At 31.7% G+C, this 17,007-nt stretch overlaps 1 protein-coding gene across 1 annotated transcript in view; it reads right to left on the bottom strand.

The window, feature by feature from the left end:
• The window catches only part of LOC115885376, a 111,014-nt gene that overhangs the window by 67,793 nt on the left and 26,214 nt on the right, over window positions 1-17,007 (bottom strand). Inside the window, exon 9 of the mRNA XM_030904277.1 lies at window positions 15,109-15,206. Coding sequence (XP_030760137.1) covers window positions 15,109-15,206 — 98 coding nt within the window. The remainder of the gene's footprint in view (window positions 1-15,108; window positions 15,207-17,007) is intronic.

Here is a 17,007-nt window from a genome sequence, read left to right as displayed (position 1 = left end):
AATTCAAGTTTTATTTACTCCAACCGGTAATAATTGTGAAAAAGTGGCATTAAAAACTTAAAAAGCTGTGCTGTGAACTGTGAACTGCAAAACCATCGTGGATCGTGGCATAAGGTCGGTTTCTAATATATAATAAGTTATATAAAATATAATATAAGTTATATAAAATAAAGTTTTTGTATGTAAATAATTAATTGTCTTTAATTTATAAAAATTAAACGAAAATAATAATAAATTTGAATAAACAATATTTGGCGATATAATTCCGGAAAAAGCCGAACCGCTCCGAAATTTTCAAAAGTTTTGGGTCGCGACCGTTGCAAGAATAGCGCCAAATAGTGTTTACATTGTCCTTATGGGCACTTTCCAATCTAAACTTGTTTCGTTTATCTATGGTATAATACGACCATACCAATAGGTATGGTAGGCTATTCAGATCGGCAAAAAAAAAGTTTTTTTAATTTCACTCAAAATGAGTTATTTGGGTCATGACCTAAGGATAAATGACCTAAATACAAAATATTTTCATGGTGTCTGTCTGTCTGTCTGTCTGCCGTCTGTAACTTGATAACTCAAAAACCGCTAAACCGATTTTAACCAAATTTGGCACAAAAATACTGTGGCACCCGAGAATCTGGCCATTAGTTTTTGGTGGGGGTGAGGGATTGGTAAGGGGGTATGGGAGGGGGTTAAAAATTTAAAAGAAATCGTAACTCCAAAATTACAGTAGCTAGCGAAACGCGGTATTCAAATTAAGATTAGGAATAATATTTGCAACAAAATTTGTAATAACATCAAAATCAGTCAAAGTTGCAGTTTTCTAGATATTAACATATTTTAGTATGGGCGGCTATACGTGCCTCCCGGCGCCAATTTTTTACCTTGTTTATGGAAATGAGTATAGAGTATATTACACATTTTTAAAAGAAATAAGACAAAAAAGTATTATACAGGGCATTCCGTTTAAAAACAAACAAAAGTATGGGTCGTATTTCATGAATGACAGATCCCAAACGTAAATCTAGTTACGACACTGAATTCTAAGTGAAAAACTCTATTCATTTTCATCTTTTCGATAAGTTATAAGATAACCAAGTTACGTGCGGAGTCAAAAAATGCAACAATTTCAAATTCGCCCTTATTTCAGGAACTAGGACAAATTGTGTAGCTTCTTCAAAATCAAATATGGGCTTTTGTTAAAAAGTGATTCAACGTAACCGACTTACGCGCGCACTAATTGACCGTTGACCCTAGAAATGGTCTGTTGCGCCCGGATTAAATTCATTTGTTAGTTTATCGGAAAGATAAACATTTATTAGTGTAGGAGGCAGGGTCGGATGGGACGAATGTAACGATACGCTTCGTCAGGTCTGCTAAGTCAATAGGACGAAGCGTTCGGGTTAACAGGTCGGGATGAAGTGGGTCACGATTTGTTGGTAAAATAGGGAAATATCCGGAAAACGAGAAGGCATTTCCAGAAGGTCGGCTTTATTACTTTTTTCTTGTCCTAGGTAGACCCAATAACTTGGAATATTTTGTTAGGTATTTCATTCTCTGTAACGTTTATATCTACTACAGAGTGTTCCAAATTAGTGACCTTAATTTTTTGCATAAAAAAATTAAAGTCAGTTTACTTCAGGGCCAAATCGCTGGAAATCTGAGGCGGTGACTGTTGTGTGGAAATTATTTTTGCATCGGCTTGTTAAGTTAGGTTAGGGAAGAAGTAAAACAAAAATTTATTAAAAAATAAATTGAACCGATTTTACATTTTTTGTCGAATACAGTTTGGAGATCGAAGCTTTGGTGTTACAACAAAATAAAACAATAATTTACCACAGTACGCCCAAACATTTTACTTTAAACACTGGACATGGCATCATCAGCAAATAATTCAAACTAATTTTTATTCTTTTGCTTAATTAAGTGTAAAAAATGTGAAAAACTTTGAAACGTGGCAACCCCTTTTAGCGGCAAATTTTTAATAGGCACCCTGTGAAAAGCGTATTCTCCTATTCGTAAATACACATAAAAAATTGGTTTTGATTAAAAATACGATGAGTGTAATAAGCATGCAAGCAGCAGGAAATTAAGGATAAAAAAAATTGTATATCAAAATAAGCATTTTGATGCATGGAAGACGTGTATCAACATCAGAGATATTTTGAAAAAAAAAAACTTTTACCACCCTGTATCTGAAAAGTTAATATGTTTAGGATATATTTATATTCATATGAAGTTTTTTTCTTAGAATAGGCTCAAGAATCCTTAAAATAAAAAAAAATCCTCCTTAAATAATAGAATATCATTAAGGAACACCCTGTATACCGGGTGCGTCTCAAAAGTGGCTCACCCCTATAACTTTTTTATTTTTTTCAGATAGAGAAACGAGATTTAGTATTTTAGTATATGACATAAATTAGGATTAACTGACGTATTCAATTCTTTTCGGCCACTTTTTGTTTCTCCGGAAACGGAAACGACTACAACTTGATTTGTAAATGGCACCCTCGGTATTTTTTTGCTTTATTCGTTACAAAATGACACTCTGAATATAATTACATATCATATGTCAACATTTGACATTTTCGCTTAAAACAAAAATTATTAGTTTAAATTTAAATCTAGAGTGCCATGGCTATGTTAAAAACACTAATTTTTAATCAATCAACATTGTAACGCCTACACGCCTTGGAAAAATAGATTTGATCGTCTAATGTTTTTAGTGCCTTGCCCTGGTCAGTTAAAAGATGCCCAAATCGTATTTTTAATCATAACTCAGTTTTTTTCAAAGGGAACGAAGGTGGCTCATTAGCATTTTGGTAAAAACATTTTTTTACGAGTAATTTGGTACCACACACTTGGTATTTCGAGTCAAATTGTCGTTATGAATAGAATGTTGCAATTTCAAATAAACCCTATTCGAAAATGTCAAAATTGACATATAATATGTCTTTCTATTCAGAGTGTCATTTTCTATCTAATAAATTAACAAAATACCGAGGATGCCATTTAAAAATCAAAAGTTGTACTCATTTCCAGTGAAACAGGAAGTGACCGAAAACAATTGAATACGTCAATCAATCCTAATTTATGTCATATACTAATATACCAAATCTCGATTTTTTATCTGACAAAATAAAAAAGTTATAGGGGCGAGTCACTTTTGAGACGCACCCGGTATATCAATATACATTAGATTCAGGGATTCAATTAATAATACTCTAAAAATAGATCTCGTAGATAATAATTATAATATACAATGAGAAGATTAATATTATGGACCTAATTATTCTTGACAGGCAGAGGCAATTTACGTAGCAGAGCCTAGTTATCGATTCTTCCCATACATCAGCTTGACGGAATATGTCCAGTGCAGATCATATTTCCTCGCATTCTATTAGCCCTTCTGTAGTAATTAATAGCTCTGCAATATAGCCTATCGTTGTCGTGTTTCTATGGATACCAATTACACATTTTGAAAGATTTAATGTCTTTATTAGATAAGTAAAGTTGTTAAGATATTATTTTTTATTTTATTGAAAATTCAAGACAAGTTCTCATCTTTGACTAACTCTCTATAACAGGGTGCTCCGAACTGTATTCCGGAAACTTTGGCAGCATATTCTGCAGATAAAAATAAGTAAAAAAGTTCCTATAAATGTATGTCCTAAAATGCTTAGTTTCGGAGATACAGGGTGTAGATGTTCCATTTTTATTTCGATTTTTTCCAAATAGTTTGTGAAGTATCGTCGATATTTGGATGAAACTAAACTCCTTGTGGTAGGAGTTTTTTAACATGATAAATTTGATTTTGATGCCAATATGACTCCTATTTATAGGGGGCGCCACCTACATGTCTTTTAACTGTTTTGGAGAGTAATAACTTTTTGTCCGTACCTGTATAAAACTACTGAGTGAAAAAATATACATTTCCGTGATTTTTTACGTGAAAAATGTCTCTTAGTAAAAATCACTACGAGCAACTGTTCTCAAGATATTTAGAACGGAAACAGTCAATACATGTCATTATTGACAAAAAATAAATAATATGTTAGTAGATATGGTAATCGCAAAAAATGTCCAATGCACGCGATCAACTTTGAGTGACAAGCGATGGCGACAGCGCTGCCAGATTGTGATGGATTTATGAGATGAATCTTAATTTAAAATTGACAAACAATATATTTATTATATTATATTTTTAAACACGTTTTACGTTTTATTTTTAATTTAATAATTAATATTTTAATACTTAATTGATTTATTTGTTTTATAGCTTAATTTACTTATTACATATTGGCAAAACTAGTCCATTATGAAGATTATTCTAAGCGTTATTATGGGTTATTCTTACAACGCCATAAGTGGTAGTAACAATTATTGCTATTAATGCACAAACTAATAATCACAGAATTTAATAAAAACTAACTTTGAAAGTGGTATAATGTGCTTATCAATCAAACTTACTTCTCTGACTGCAGTCAAGGGTAATAAAGGACATTTATTGTCACTTTCTCGTTCAACTTGGTTATCAGGGAAGCTACAAGCTCTTTGCTGCGACTGTTTAAATGCTTCGGCATATTTTCAACACACAATTTCAAGCAATTCAATACAAAAATACGGAAATTTAGTTCTTAAAAGAACTGTTTGTGCTTAAAAGTGCAATTTAAAAAAAAACTACGAAAATAGTAATACTTTTAAAATAATAATAATACTTTTATTTTGTTGCTCCATATAACTAAATTTAGCTGTCTAGTTACAATTCTTCCTTGATGTATTGTGCTTTTAATTTTTTGGATACTTAAGTCATTATTAGTGACTAGTTGAAGCCTGGCGCATCCGCCACGACATCAGAAAAAAAAACTAATTTTTTTTAATTAAACGAAAAACAAAAAATCCGGCGACGACAGTTTTTAGAAGAGCAAATTAGCTATCTTTTAGTAAAAAAAGCAACTTTCTAGAGCAAGTCGTTACTTCAGTAGAGACGACACAGATAAACATTAGCATTTTATATATGTAGATTATTGAGGCAAGCTATTTGTATGAGTTACTAACCAAACAAATAGCAGAATAACTATTAAAAAATTGAAAAAATTCAAGGAAAAAAAAATACAGACAATTAATTTTTAAATAAATTAGATTTGGAACTCCTTCATTGGTTGCCACTGTGACTAATGCTTGCAGTTCGGAATCAATATGATCACCGCATATGACATCCTGATTGGCACTAACAGTAAAAAGAAAACGTCAACTTCAAATTGCATTACTTATAATTATTATTTACTCTCTGAGGTACATTTTTAAACATATACAACAGAATACTTCGTAAACCAGGAGGATAATGTACGTAGCGATGGTGAATTATGCTCTAATCTCGTTACCACAACGTTCATAACCGATTAAACTTTAATGCCCGACATCCGTTAACATCGCCGTTCAAGTGACATAATCCCCCCTCTCCCTCTGCCTATTAATATCAGCTTAATAGTCATCTCTCGATACGTACACGTGCCAAGCAAAATTCAACCACAACAGAAGTTAAAGGTCTATTAAGTCTTTTATTTCTTACTGAATTAATATAAGGCTTATATCGTCTTGGTTAAGCTAAAAATAAATAGTCATAACTATCTTGGGACATTATTAACGGGAATTAAGATGCCATAATTCCATCTACCTTTTATTGTCAATAACCATCAAATACAATAGAGATTTTGAGTAAAAATATAATATGAAAATGGGCACTCATCTAACTACTCTAATAATTTATTTACATTATTAATGCCACATAAAATACATTTCCAAGAGAATAGTTTCAGCGACATCCCCTGCTACAATATTTTTCTGTCCCAGATCCTCCTCCTTCCTGTTCCTCTATAAGAGTATGGTGGCATTATGATATCGTATTTATTTTGTCTCCCCATGTTGTTTGTTTTGCGCAGCAGTACTGGCCTCGTGCAGACTATGACCTATTATCTCTTCTTGTCTTCATTTGGTCCACCCAACGGTTTGGAGATCTCCCTCTAGGACGTTTCCCGTGCATTTTTCCCTCCACAGTTAGTTTTTCTAGGCCATTGGTGTTCCTGGATATGTGGCCAAAGTATCTTAAATACGACTGATTTATTGATATCGACAGTCTAGATTCGATTTTCAGTTGTTCGAGAATTGAAATGATTGTACGGTGAGTTGTGTACGGTATTCACAGCATCCGTCGATATCACCATCGTATATAAAAGCATCGATTTAGGGTCTCATTGGCAACTTCAATGTCCAGGTCTCTGAGGCATAAGTAGCAATGGGGAAAATTAGGGCTCTTAGTAGTCTGAGTTTGTTGCTAATTGAAATGGCTGAATCTTTCCATATTTTATTTAGTTTGCCATGGTCTTGGTTGGAGTTGGTTTTATGGAATTACGTGCTATACACAGTCTTCTCTTGATTTCTCCATCACATCCTCCTTTGTTTGATATCAGGGAGCCGAGGTATATATTATATTGATCTACAACTTCGAAACCTGCTATTTCTGTTGTATTCGTGGGATCGACAATCATTAATTTTGTTTTTCTTTTATTTAATTTTAACCATATCTCTCGCCGACCACCTCTAATTTGGGCATAATAGATTTTAATTCATTAGTGGAGGTTGCGAGTATAAGTGTATCATCTGCGTACCTTAAATCCCAGCTGTCCCAGCTACTCAAAGTATTTGTTATATTTCTTTTGACAAATGGATTCACTTTTAAGTGGATGTAATGCTCGTACTTTTCCAGTTTTTTTATATTCCCTCCATTTTAATGGAAACGCAGTGTGCTGAATTCGTGCGAAAGAAGTCGTTTAATACAATAGTAACCTGGCAACAAAGTTCCTCCCACCAGCATTTATACAAATATACCGGAAGATTAATAAATGCAACATTCGTGTCGTTTTAAAATGAGGCAAAATATACTAAATTCAATAAGAAATAAAATTACCTATGTACCACGGGAATTATAAAGTTTAATAACCACTGGCAATTATTGAGAGACTTTGCCGTCGGTAATTAACACCCTTATATACCGGATGCCTCTCAAAAGTGGCTCGTCCCTATAACTTTTTTATTTTTTCAGATAAAAAAAAACGAGATTTGGTACAGTATGTCTGTCCGTTACAGTCCGTACAGTACGTTGTACGGCTACGGGGTATCCGTGAGAGGGGAAACGATATTCTCTCGATCTTTTTCGTAAAAAAATAGACGACGCATCCCATCAATAAAAATTCCATATAAAATGAGTGGGCGGAGCGATTTGCGGTGACGTACTCGTCAAGTCGACGTATAAAATATATTGATGTTTATGTAAATGTTTTTTGTCCGCATTCTTTTCATAGACACAGATTCAGCAGACGAACTTTATGTTAGTATATTACATAAATCTTATTGATTGATATATTCAATTCTTTTCGGTCATTTCCTGTTTCACCGGAAATGACTACAACTTTTGGTTTTTAAATGACACTCTCGATATTTTTTTAGTTTATTCGATAGAATACTCTCGATAGAAAATGACATATCATATGTCAACTTTTGACATTTTCGCTTAGAAAAAAATCGTATTCTAAATTTCAATCCGGAGTGCCATGGCTATGTTAAAAACACTAATTTTTAATGAAGGAACCTTGGAAAAATAGATTTGATCGTCTAGTGTTTTTAGTGTTTTGTCCAGGCCGGTTAAAAGATGCCTAAATCGTATTTTTAATCATAACTTATTTTTTTCAAATGGAACGAGGGCTCATTAGCATACATATTTAGAAAAAGCATTTTTTACGAATAACTTGGTATCACACACTTGGTGTTTTGAGTCACATTGTCGTTATGAACCGCATGTTATAATTTCAAATAAACCATATGCGTAAATGTCAAAAGATGACATTTGATATGTCATTCTATCCATAGTGTCATTTTCTATCGAATAAAGTAAAAAAATACCAAGGGTACTATTTAAAAATCAAAAATTCCAGTCATTTCCAGTGAAACAGGAAGTGACCGAAAATAATTGAATACGTCAATCAATCCTAATTTATGTCATATACTAACATATCAAATCTTGTTTTTTTTATCTGAAAATATAAAAAAGTTAGAGGGGGTGATCCACTTTTGAGACGCACCCGGTATAAATAAGTATAATTTAGATATTGTAATTTTCTAAACCCTTCTAAAGCAAGCTCAGACAGGGATACCTTGTATAATAATTTGAAATACAAAAATTTGATTAAATATCTTATATTTTCAACACAATAGTAAATCTACCAATAAATCCACGTCATAAGCTAGATATTACAATGTTTGCCAACTAGATTATTCAAGAAATTAAATTAGGGCAAACAGAACCTCGGGTCAATTCTAGACCCTTCAGTATTCTAAGGGATAGTTTACCCTTTGCGTAGGGCAATACAATTATAGTTTAATTTCATAAACTCTCAAAATAACCACTTATTCCACTGGTATATTACTAAGCAAAGAAACTACGTCAGAATTAGTATGTAAAACTGAGAAATGAACCGTTTATGTTACTACAATATTTATCTTGGATCGATTGAATTTTATATTGGCGATTATTTTTAGAATTTTCTGAAAACTATATTGGTAACGTATTGCGTTTGTTTGGTGTGGCATGTTTGGTAATATTAGACGTTAAAATGTGAAAACACTTACACATAAAATGATATTGATGTCTATTAGTTTTCTATTTATATTTTCAGTACAAAAAATTCAATATGATCTAAAGAAAACGGTGTCAGCGATGGCTATGAAATAAAGATCGTTGTCATTTTATATGCAAAATTATATGGGGAATATTTGTACAAAACCGATTGTTTACGATATTCTCCGATGAACACAGGGCTAGAATTGAAATCTAAGTGGTAAAAAGTAATCTTTAAGGTGCGTTCACAGCAGCTACGCCGCTCCACGCCGCGCCGCGCAAAGCATTTTTTTAATGTACTTTTGAAGTGTCTTTTTTTTAGCGCGCACAAAAGTATATGTTAAAAAAATTATTTGCGCGGTGCGGAGCGGAGCGGCGCAGCCTGTGTGAACACACCTTTAGAAATTCTATTTTTGATAATACTATCTCATTTAGAACATTTCAACTTGATAAAAAATAATAATTAATTACAGTTATATCTCTTATATCTCGTAGTTTTTCTTTTTCAAATAAATAAGCTCATAGTTTAATTTAAATTCGATGGTTAGGTTAATTATAGATAACAGCTTAATTTCCATAGTAAAACCGTTTTATTGCACTGCTAATCTAACACAGAATACGTCAGTTGACAGCCTGCCATTTAAGTTTCCATTTTGCTTGACAGGTTGAAAGATGGTGTTATAAGCACTGAGTGTTGCGCTGGAAAGTGATTGCTTGAAGTAAGCACTGTTTTTTTATTAATATTTTAACTTTGGTAGAAGAAAAATGTTAAAGGGACAAAAAGTGGGAACAATTCAACTAGATTTTTGGTTACAAATACCTAATGGTTTTGAGAAATTAAAAATTACAGTTTCTTATTGCGATTTTTTGCGATAGTACTCTAGTTAATGTTAGGTACTTCAAATGTACAAGTTAACATAAGAAAGATTTTTTAAAATATAGCGCTCTACGGCCCAGGAAAATCGCCAAATTGATTTACTAAGATTAACTATGAAGGATTTTGATGTAAATAATATATTGTGTGATATAAAAATTGTAACACCCAGTATACCGGGTGCGTCTCAAAAGTGACTCACCTCTAAAACTTCTTTATTTTTTCAGATAAAAAAAAACGAGATTTGGTATGTTAGTATATGACATAAATTAGGATTGATTGACAGATTGAATTATTTTTGGTCACTTCCTATTTCACCGGAAATGACTACAACTTTTGATTTTTAAATGGCACCTTCGGTATATTTTTACTTACAGTTGAGGGTTGCAACCTTTGGTGTTACACAGCAAAATAAAACACTAAATCACCACAATACACCAAAACATTTTTACTTTTACACTGGACGCGCGTTTCGCTAACCATCAGCAGATGATTATAAACTGAATTTTTTGAAATTGAAAGTTTATAATCATCTGCTGATGATGCTAACATGGTTAGCGAAACGCGCGTCCAGTGTAAAAGTAAAAGTGTTTTGGTGTATTGTGGTGATTTAGTGTTTTATTTTGATATTTTTACTTTATTCGATAGAAAATGACATTCTGAATAGAATGACATATCATATGCCAACTTTTGATATTTTCGCTTAAAACTAAACTAACTAAAATCGTATCATAAACTTCAATCAAGAGTGCCATGAAGGTGTTAAAATCACTAATTTTTAATCAAGGAGCCTTGGAAAAATAGATTTGATCGTCTAATATTTTTCGTGTCTTGTTCTGGCCGCTTAAAAGGTCCAAATTGTATTTTGCCAATCGATGCCCAAATTGTCGTTATATACATACTGCATGTTTTGATTTCAAATAAACTATGCGAAAATGTCAGAAGTTGACATATGATATGCCATTCTATTCAGAATGTTATTTTCTATCGAATAAAATTAAAAAAAAACCAAGGGTGCCATTTAAAATTCAAAAGTTGTAGTCATTTCCGGTGAAACAGGAAGTGACCAAACATAATTGAATATATCAATCAATCCTGATTTATGTCATATACTAACATATATCAAATCTCGTTTTTTTATCTCAAAAAATAAAAAGTTATAAGGGTGAGCCGAAAACCACCCGGTATACCATAAATGTACCAAAAAGATTTAATAGGTACTATTCTTGCTTCCTTTAATTTAGAAGCTAAAAATTCTTAAAACCAGTAATATACTTATTAATTACCAGTTACTGTCCCACTTTAGCCCACAGTGCGATGGTGGCAGCACCGGCGCGGCGGAGAATGCATCAAGCCCAAAGATCAAGCCTATAGAGATTGAGAGTTTTGTTTAAATAGACATGTTTATAGGCCTTAACGCTAGATAAGAAATTCGCCAAAAAGTTTTTCTGTATGAACTTTCAGTCTATGACGAATCGTTTTTGAAATAAATAGAATTAATGCAAGAATGATAAAAGACGAGACAGAAAACATTGAACAAACTCTTCGAAAACACAGTTAGTTAATGTCAATATATTTAGTTAAATACAGGTCTCATATTTAATTGAATTATATTAGCATAATAAAGGCGCTTGTCTTGTTTTTCCCAACAAAGTATATTTTATCAAGCAGGCTGCTCGTGCGGAAAATTCGACCTTTGACCTTAAAAACGCTCCGCGTCTCTGATTGACGCTTAACGCCATATTTTACCCGAAATAAACCGGCGACACAAAAAAGGACTCTCTTTTTTTTTCATAAAATATTTAATATCCGAATATATTAACTTTTCGTAACATTTTTGCATGTCGTCTAAATCCGAGCAGGATTTTCTTTTATGCTGAGGTTTTATATTCTAAAGCTTAAATAATTATTAAGGCGATGATAGATTTTTCACAATTCAAAAAATTGTGCATTATTAAATATTATTTATATATTTGTGCATTTTGTGAGGTACGTGTTGAGTAAATTAACAAAAAAAAAATGATTACAGTTATAGGTTAACAGAATTGAAGTGATTTTACAGGACAAATTATAAAATATCGAGTATGATATTTTTTTGTAGTTTTATTGGAAAATATTTGAAATTTTCGATTGGTGTTATTTTTGATCGCTGATATCTTTGAGACGGTTGATCTGAGGAACTTTGACCTTCAGACGTTTTTTGTAGAGCGTGAAATTTCCTATAAATTTTTTCGCGAGGATGTTGCGGAAACATACCATTCCGAAATTATTAAAACTCAAAAATAAAAAAGAAAAATTTCTGCGTTATTTAAATGGAAAAACAACAAATAAATTTAGGCAAACCTTAATATTAATATTAAGGGTTCTACTATGCGCCAAAATTTTTGTTTTTAAATGTAATTTCAACTTTTCAACACTATAATAAAAAATAAAAAAAATATATATTTTGAATCACCCTAATATGTATAAAATAAAGGATATATCAAGAAAAACAAATATTCTTCGTACAAGTGCTCTCAGTGCCTATATAGCTTGCATGTGAACATTTTTATTTAAAATTTGAAAGAATTAATTTATCATTTCAAATTCCAATAAGCGTGTAAGAGATTCCAGAACAAACAAGAATCTCGCTCTTCAAAACAGTCTGCGAATCTAGGGATGTGTGCCCTATTATCGATATAATAAAATATCAATATTTTTTTTAAATGGATGAAACAGAATTGGAGGTTAGCTAATAAAATTTGTCTAATCTATCAATATTACTCATACCTATTAAATAATATTTTCTAAATGTGTTAGAAAATATTAACACGCAAAATATTAACAGTGCAACGTATCTGGATGACCAACACGTAGGGTTTAATCTTTGTAGTGCTCTTAATAACTAACTCCTAACCCCCGAAAAGGGGTGAAAAAAGTAAATAAAATAATATTTAGCAGAGCCATCATAAAACAAGAAGAAAATAATATTTTCGAACTTTCGGACAAACGAATGGACTACAAAAAAAAGTTCAAATGAAAGTTGTAGAGCGTCCAATTTTACATAAAAATGACCTCTATACTTTTTTGCTCAAATCAAAATTAACTGAGATAGGCTGGCTAGAATCTAGGGGACAGCTTATATTGAAACCGAGGGGTAAACACCTGACCAAAATGTGTACACCAGAAATCCACTTTTGATAAATAAATCCAAGGAAATCCACAGAAATCCAAGGAAATCCACAGAAATACACAGAAATCCAAAGAAATCTAAAGATATCTAAACATATGTAAAGAAATCCACAGAAATCCAAGGAAATCCAAAAAATATTAGATTGCATTTTAAATAGTAATATAATAGTATAAAGTCGATATAGTATATTTCGGGAGATTTTTATATGACATATGACCAAAGTAATAAAAAAATTGAGAGTGAGTTTTTTATGTGAATAAATGTCTATTTCACTTACTATTAATATTATGCGGTGATTAGTATTAGTTCAAACGACAAAATGAAATAAAAAGTAATAGACTTGGGACCATTTAAGCTGCAGTTTGACAGAATTTGTTATACAGGGTGTCCCAGAAATAAGGCAAATATTTTAAGGGGTGGTAGATCTCGATAAAAGGAACATATTTTCTCTTTATCGTTTTTTAAACAAGTCCAAAATAACGGAGTTATTTTACTTTGAAAATTTCCAAAAAAAATTATTTTTTGCTAAAATTTTGAGAACCACTGGATCTTTTCTGGATTTTCTTTCTTGTAAATTTAATTTAATACCTATGTTGCCATATTATCAAGAAATTATGTTTTTTAACTAAAAACTAAAAAAATTTCCAAAAAATTTCGAATTTAAAAACAAAAAAAAACTCATAGGCGTGTTTCTGGGGTTGAACTATACTACCAGTTAAAATATTTGCACTTATTTCTGGGACACCCTGTATAGTAAGTCATTAATACAAAGGTCTGTTTGAATGAACAAATCGGCAACTTTAATTGGTCCCAATTATACATTATACTGTATACTGAAATAGTTTTATTTTATATTTAACAAATAAGGATATTTTTATAGTATACTAGGAGGACACAACTAATATAATAACAAAAAAAGAAGAATAAAAACAACAGGACCTTTGTATTAATGACTTACTACATAACAAATTCTGTCAAACTGCAGGTTAAATGGTCCCAAGTCTAATACTTTTTATTTCATTTTGACGTTTAAACTAATACTAATCACTCATAATATTAATAGTATGCGAAATAGACATTTATTCACATAAAAACTCAATCTCAATTTTTTTATTACTTCTTGGTCATATGTCATATAGAAATCTCCTGAAATATACTATATCGACTTTATATTATTATATTACTATTTAAAATGCCATCTAATATTTTTGGATTTCCTTGGATTTCTATGGATTTCTTTAGATTTCTTTTGATTTCAGTGTATTTCTGTGGATTTCCTTGGATTTCTGTGGATTTCTTTAGATTTCTATGGATTTCTGTGGATTTCCTTGGATTTCTGTGGATTTCTATGGATTTCTTTAGGTTTCTTTGGATTTCCGTGGATTTTCTTGGATTTGTTTATCAAAAGTGGATTTCTGGTGTACACATTTTGGTCAGGAAATCTACTAACGACATCTAGAGAAATCCACAGATATCTAATAGACATCCACAGAAATCCACGGAAATCCATTGAAATCTACAGAAATCTACGGAAATCCACTGACATCCATGGAAATCCACAGAAATCCACAGACATCCATGGAAATCCACGGAAATCCATATAGGTGTACACCAGAAATCCACAGGTGTTTACCCCTCGATTGAAACATTTGTTTCAAAGTCCTTACCATTTCTCTGAAGTTTGAAAAAAAACACTTTATTTATATTTTTTCACCCCTTCTCGGGGTAACTTTAAAAAAATCTTAATTGAAATTTATAATTTTCCAAACAAATTGAATAAAAATGTTAAATATTTGAATTTTTCAACAACTCATATTTTTTTTAAATTTCTACTATCATCCTCTAGCTTCTAGACACCCTATCTTGGTTAATTTTGGTCTGAACAAAAAAAATTTTAGAGATCATTTCTATGTAAAATTTGTCGCTCCACAATTTTTATTTGAATTTTTTTTCTAGTTCTTACCGTTTCTCCGAAATTTCGAAAAAGTAAACAAATAAATTTATTTATTTCACCCCTCTTCGGGGTGAATTAAAAAAAAATTCACAATTCGTTTTTAGATCTTTCAAAGTATCTTATACCAAAAATTTTTTTACCAAAACTTCGTATTTAAAGGCATATTTTCTTGGACCATGTGTCAAGAAAATGAAACGTTTGAACTACGCTCTCACGTTTAAACATTCTTGTGGGGATAGAATGCTCATTAAAACGCTTGTTATTATAAATAACTATTTTTTTGTTAAAAACAGACGTGAATAAAAAGGTACTAGTTTAAATATTTGCACTTATTTACAACGCATTCTGGAGATATCGATATATTTTTTAATGTAGGTACTAAAAATATCGATGTTTTCTTTCCAACAACATTCCTACTAGGAACAACAACTACTTACCCTACGTTCTTCCTCCCTGGCGGCTCGCAGATGGCACTCGATCGCCTCCAGGTCGATATTTGGCATCGCGGTTTCGATATTGTAAACATCGAATCCCCCTGCAAAATACGAAGACGTTGGGTTTAAAAATATCGGGAAATGGGGTCGTAGGAAACTGTTACTGTCTAGCTTTATGGCACCGGTACAGTATCAGTTTCTTTTAGAATATATATGAATAGAGTTTTCATAATATATCGTAAAAGTAGAAGGACATCATATATTAAAAAATATTATTTTTGGATATTTGTTTTACTGACAATAAAATATAGTAACAGAACATTTTTATTAGAGCTACTCAGGAGTGTCTCATTTCATGCGGAGGTTACGTTCCTTGAAAACACCGCGAAAATAGAAACGTATATTGAAACAAACTTTCTATTACATAAACTATACAGGGAGAGTCTTAAATAAAAAGCAATTATTTTTAAGACAGTTATATTTCGGAGTAGTCAATGCCTTATACGTTGTTTTTTATGAAAAAGTTGAAAATTTTGTATTTAAAAAAATTAGGAACTTATTAAATTTTTAAATAAAAAAAAAATGACAGCTTGATAATATGGCAACATAGGTACTAGCGTTGATCCGTTGGTAGCCATTTATTTCAATCAACGGTATTAGATTAAATTTATAGAAAAGGGAAACAGAAAAAAGTCGCAGTTTGATAATTTATGAAAAATATAATTATGTAAATTTTCAATCGATATCGAGATATAACACCCGTGAAAATATTTGTATTTACTTAACACTTACCCTGTATAGTAAATATAACATTCCATAAAACATTCCTATAATTATGTATGGGAACACTATATATATTTGATACCAATTAAACTTTTAGTTACGTAATCGAGGGCGCGATTTTTAAATTCATTGTTGCCAACCATAGACATATTTCGCGCCGGGCTGACTAACTAAAATTTAAATTTCCCGCTGGGAATTCAGGTGGTATAGTATAACAGCTAGCAACGTTTTCGAAAAAGTATTTTAAGACGTCTGGCTCTTTGATATATCTTTTACTATGCCCTCTGGAATAGAATGCGGCCCGTCTGGCTGCCGATACCCGTTGCATTCACTACTGCGCATCGGAAGAAGATCCTATGTTTTTTATTAATTTAGTCCTATACATTCTAGTATTGAATATAAATCGAACATGTCTCCATAGCGCAGTGCGTAGAGTTTCCGACCACGAACCGATGATTCAGAGTTCAAATCCTGGTCAGGGCAGACTTTTTTATTTTATTTTTGTTTATATTCTGATAGTAAAGTATTAAATAATTCTGGTGATTCAAAAAACAAATAATTTAATACTTTACTATCAGAATCTATAAAAAAATAAAAAAAGTCTTTGTCCTGACCCGGATTCGAACTCTGAATCATCGGTTCGTGGTCGGAAACTGTGCGCTATGGAGACATGTTCGATTTATATTCAATACTAGAATTTAAAGGACTAATAAAAATATAGGATCTTCTTTCAATGCGTAGTAGGGAACACAACGTTTACCGGCAGCCAGACGGGCCGCATGCTGTTCTAGAGAGCATAGTCAAAGATATATCAAAGAGCCAGACGTCTTAAAATACTTGTTTTTTCGACGTTGCTAGCTCTCGTACTAGTAGCTCTGCTGAAAAAAATCAAGTCAAGTTACCACATTTATTTATTTATTTCCCGACATTGTAATTCGTTTCGACACTCTAGTTTTGTACTACGAGTTTTTGGTTTAAATAAATAGTGTTGTGATACTTTAAGCTATAGCTATATCGATATATTATCATTATAGCTTAAAGCTATAATGATAATAGTGTTGTGATACTTTAAGCTAAAAAATGTTTACTAGCAGACCTTGCAGTAGAATAGTGTTCTTT

Source organism: Sitophilus oryzae, unplaced genomic scaffold (assembly GCF_002938485.1).
Source record: "Sitophilus oryzae breed Bouriz unplaced genomic scaffold, Soryzae_2.0 scaffold_111_pilon_pilon, whole genome shotgun sequence".
In the NCBI taxonomy this organism is placed as follows: domain Eukaryota; kingdom Metazoa; phylum Arthropoda; class Insecta; order Coleoptera; family Curculionidae; genus Sitophilus; species Sitophilus oryzae.
The sequence above is the reverse complement of the archived record's forward strand: the minus strand, read 5'-3'. Positions and strand labels throughout refer to the sequence as shown.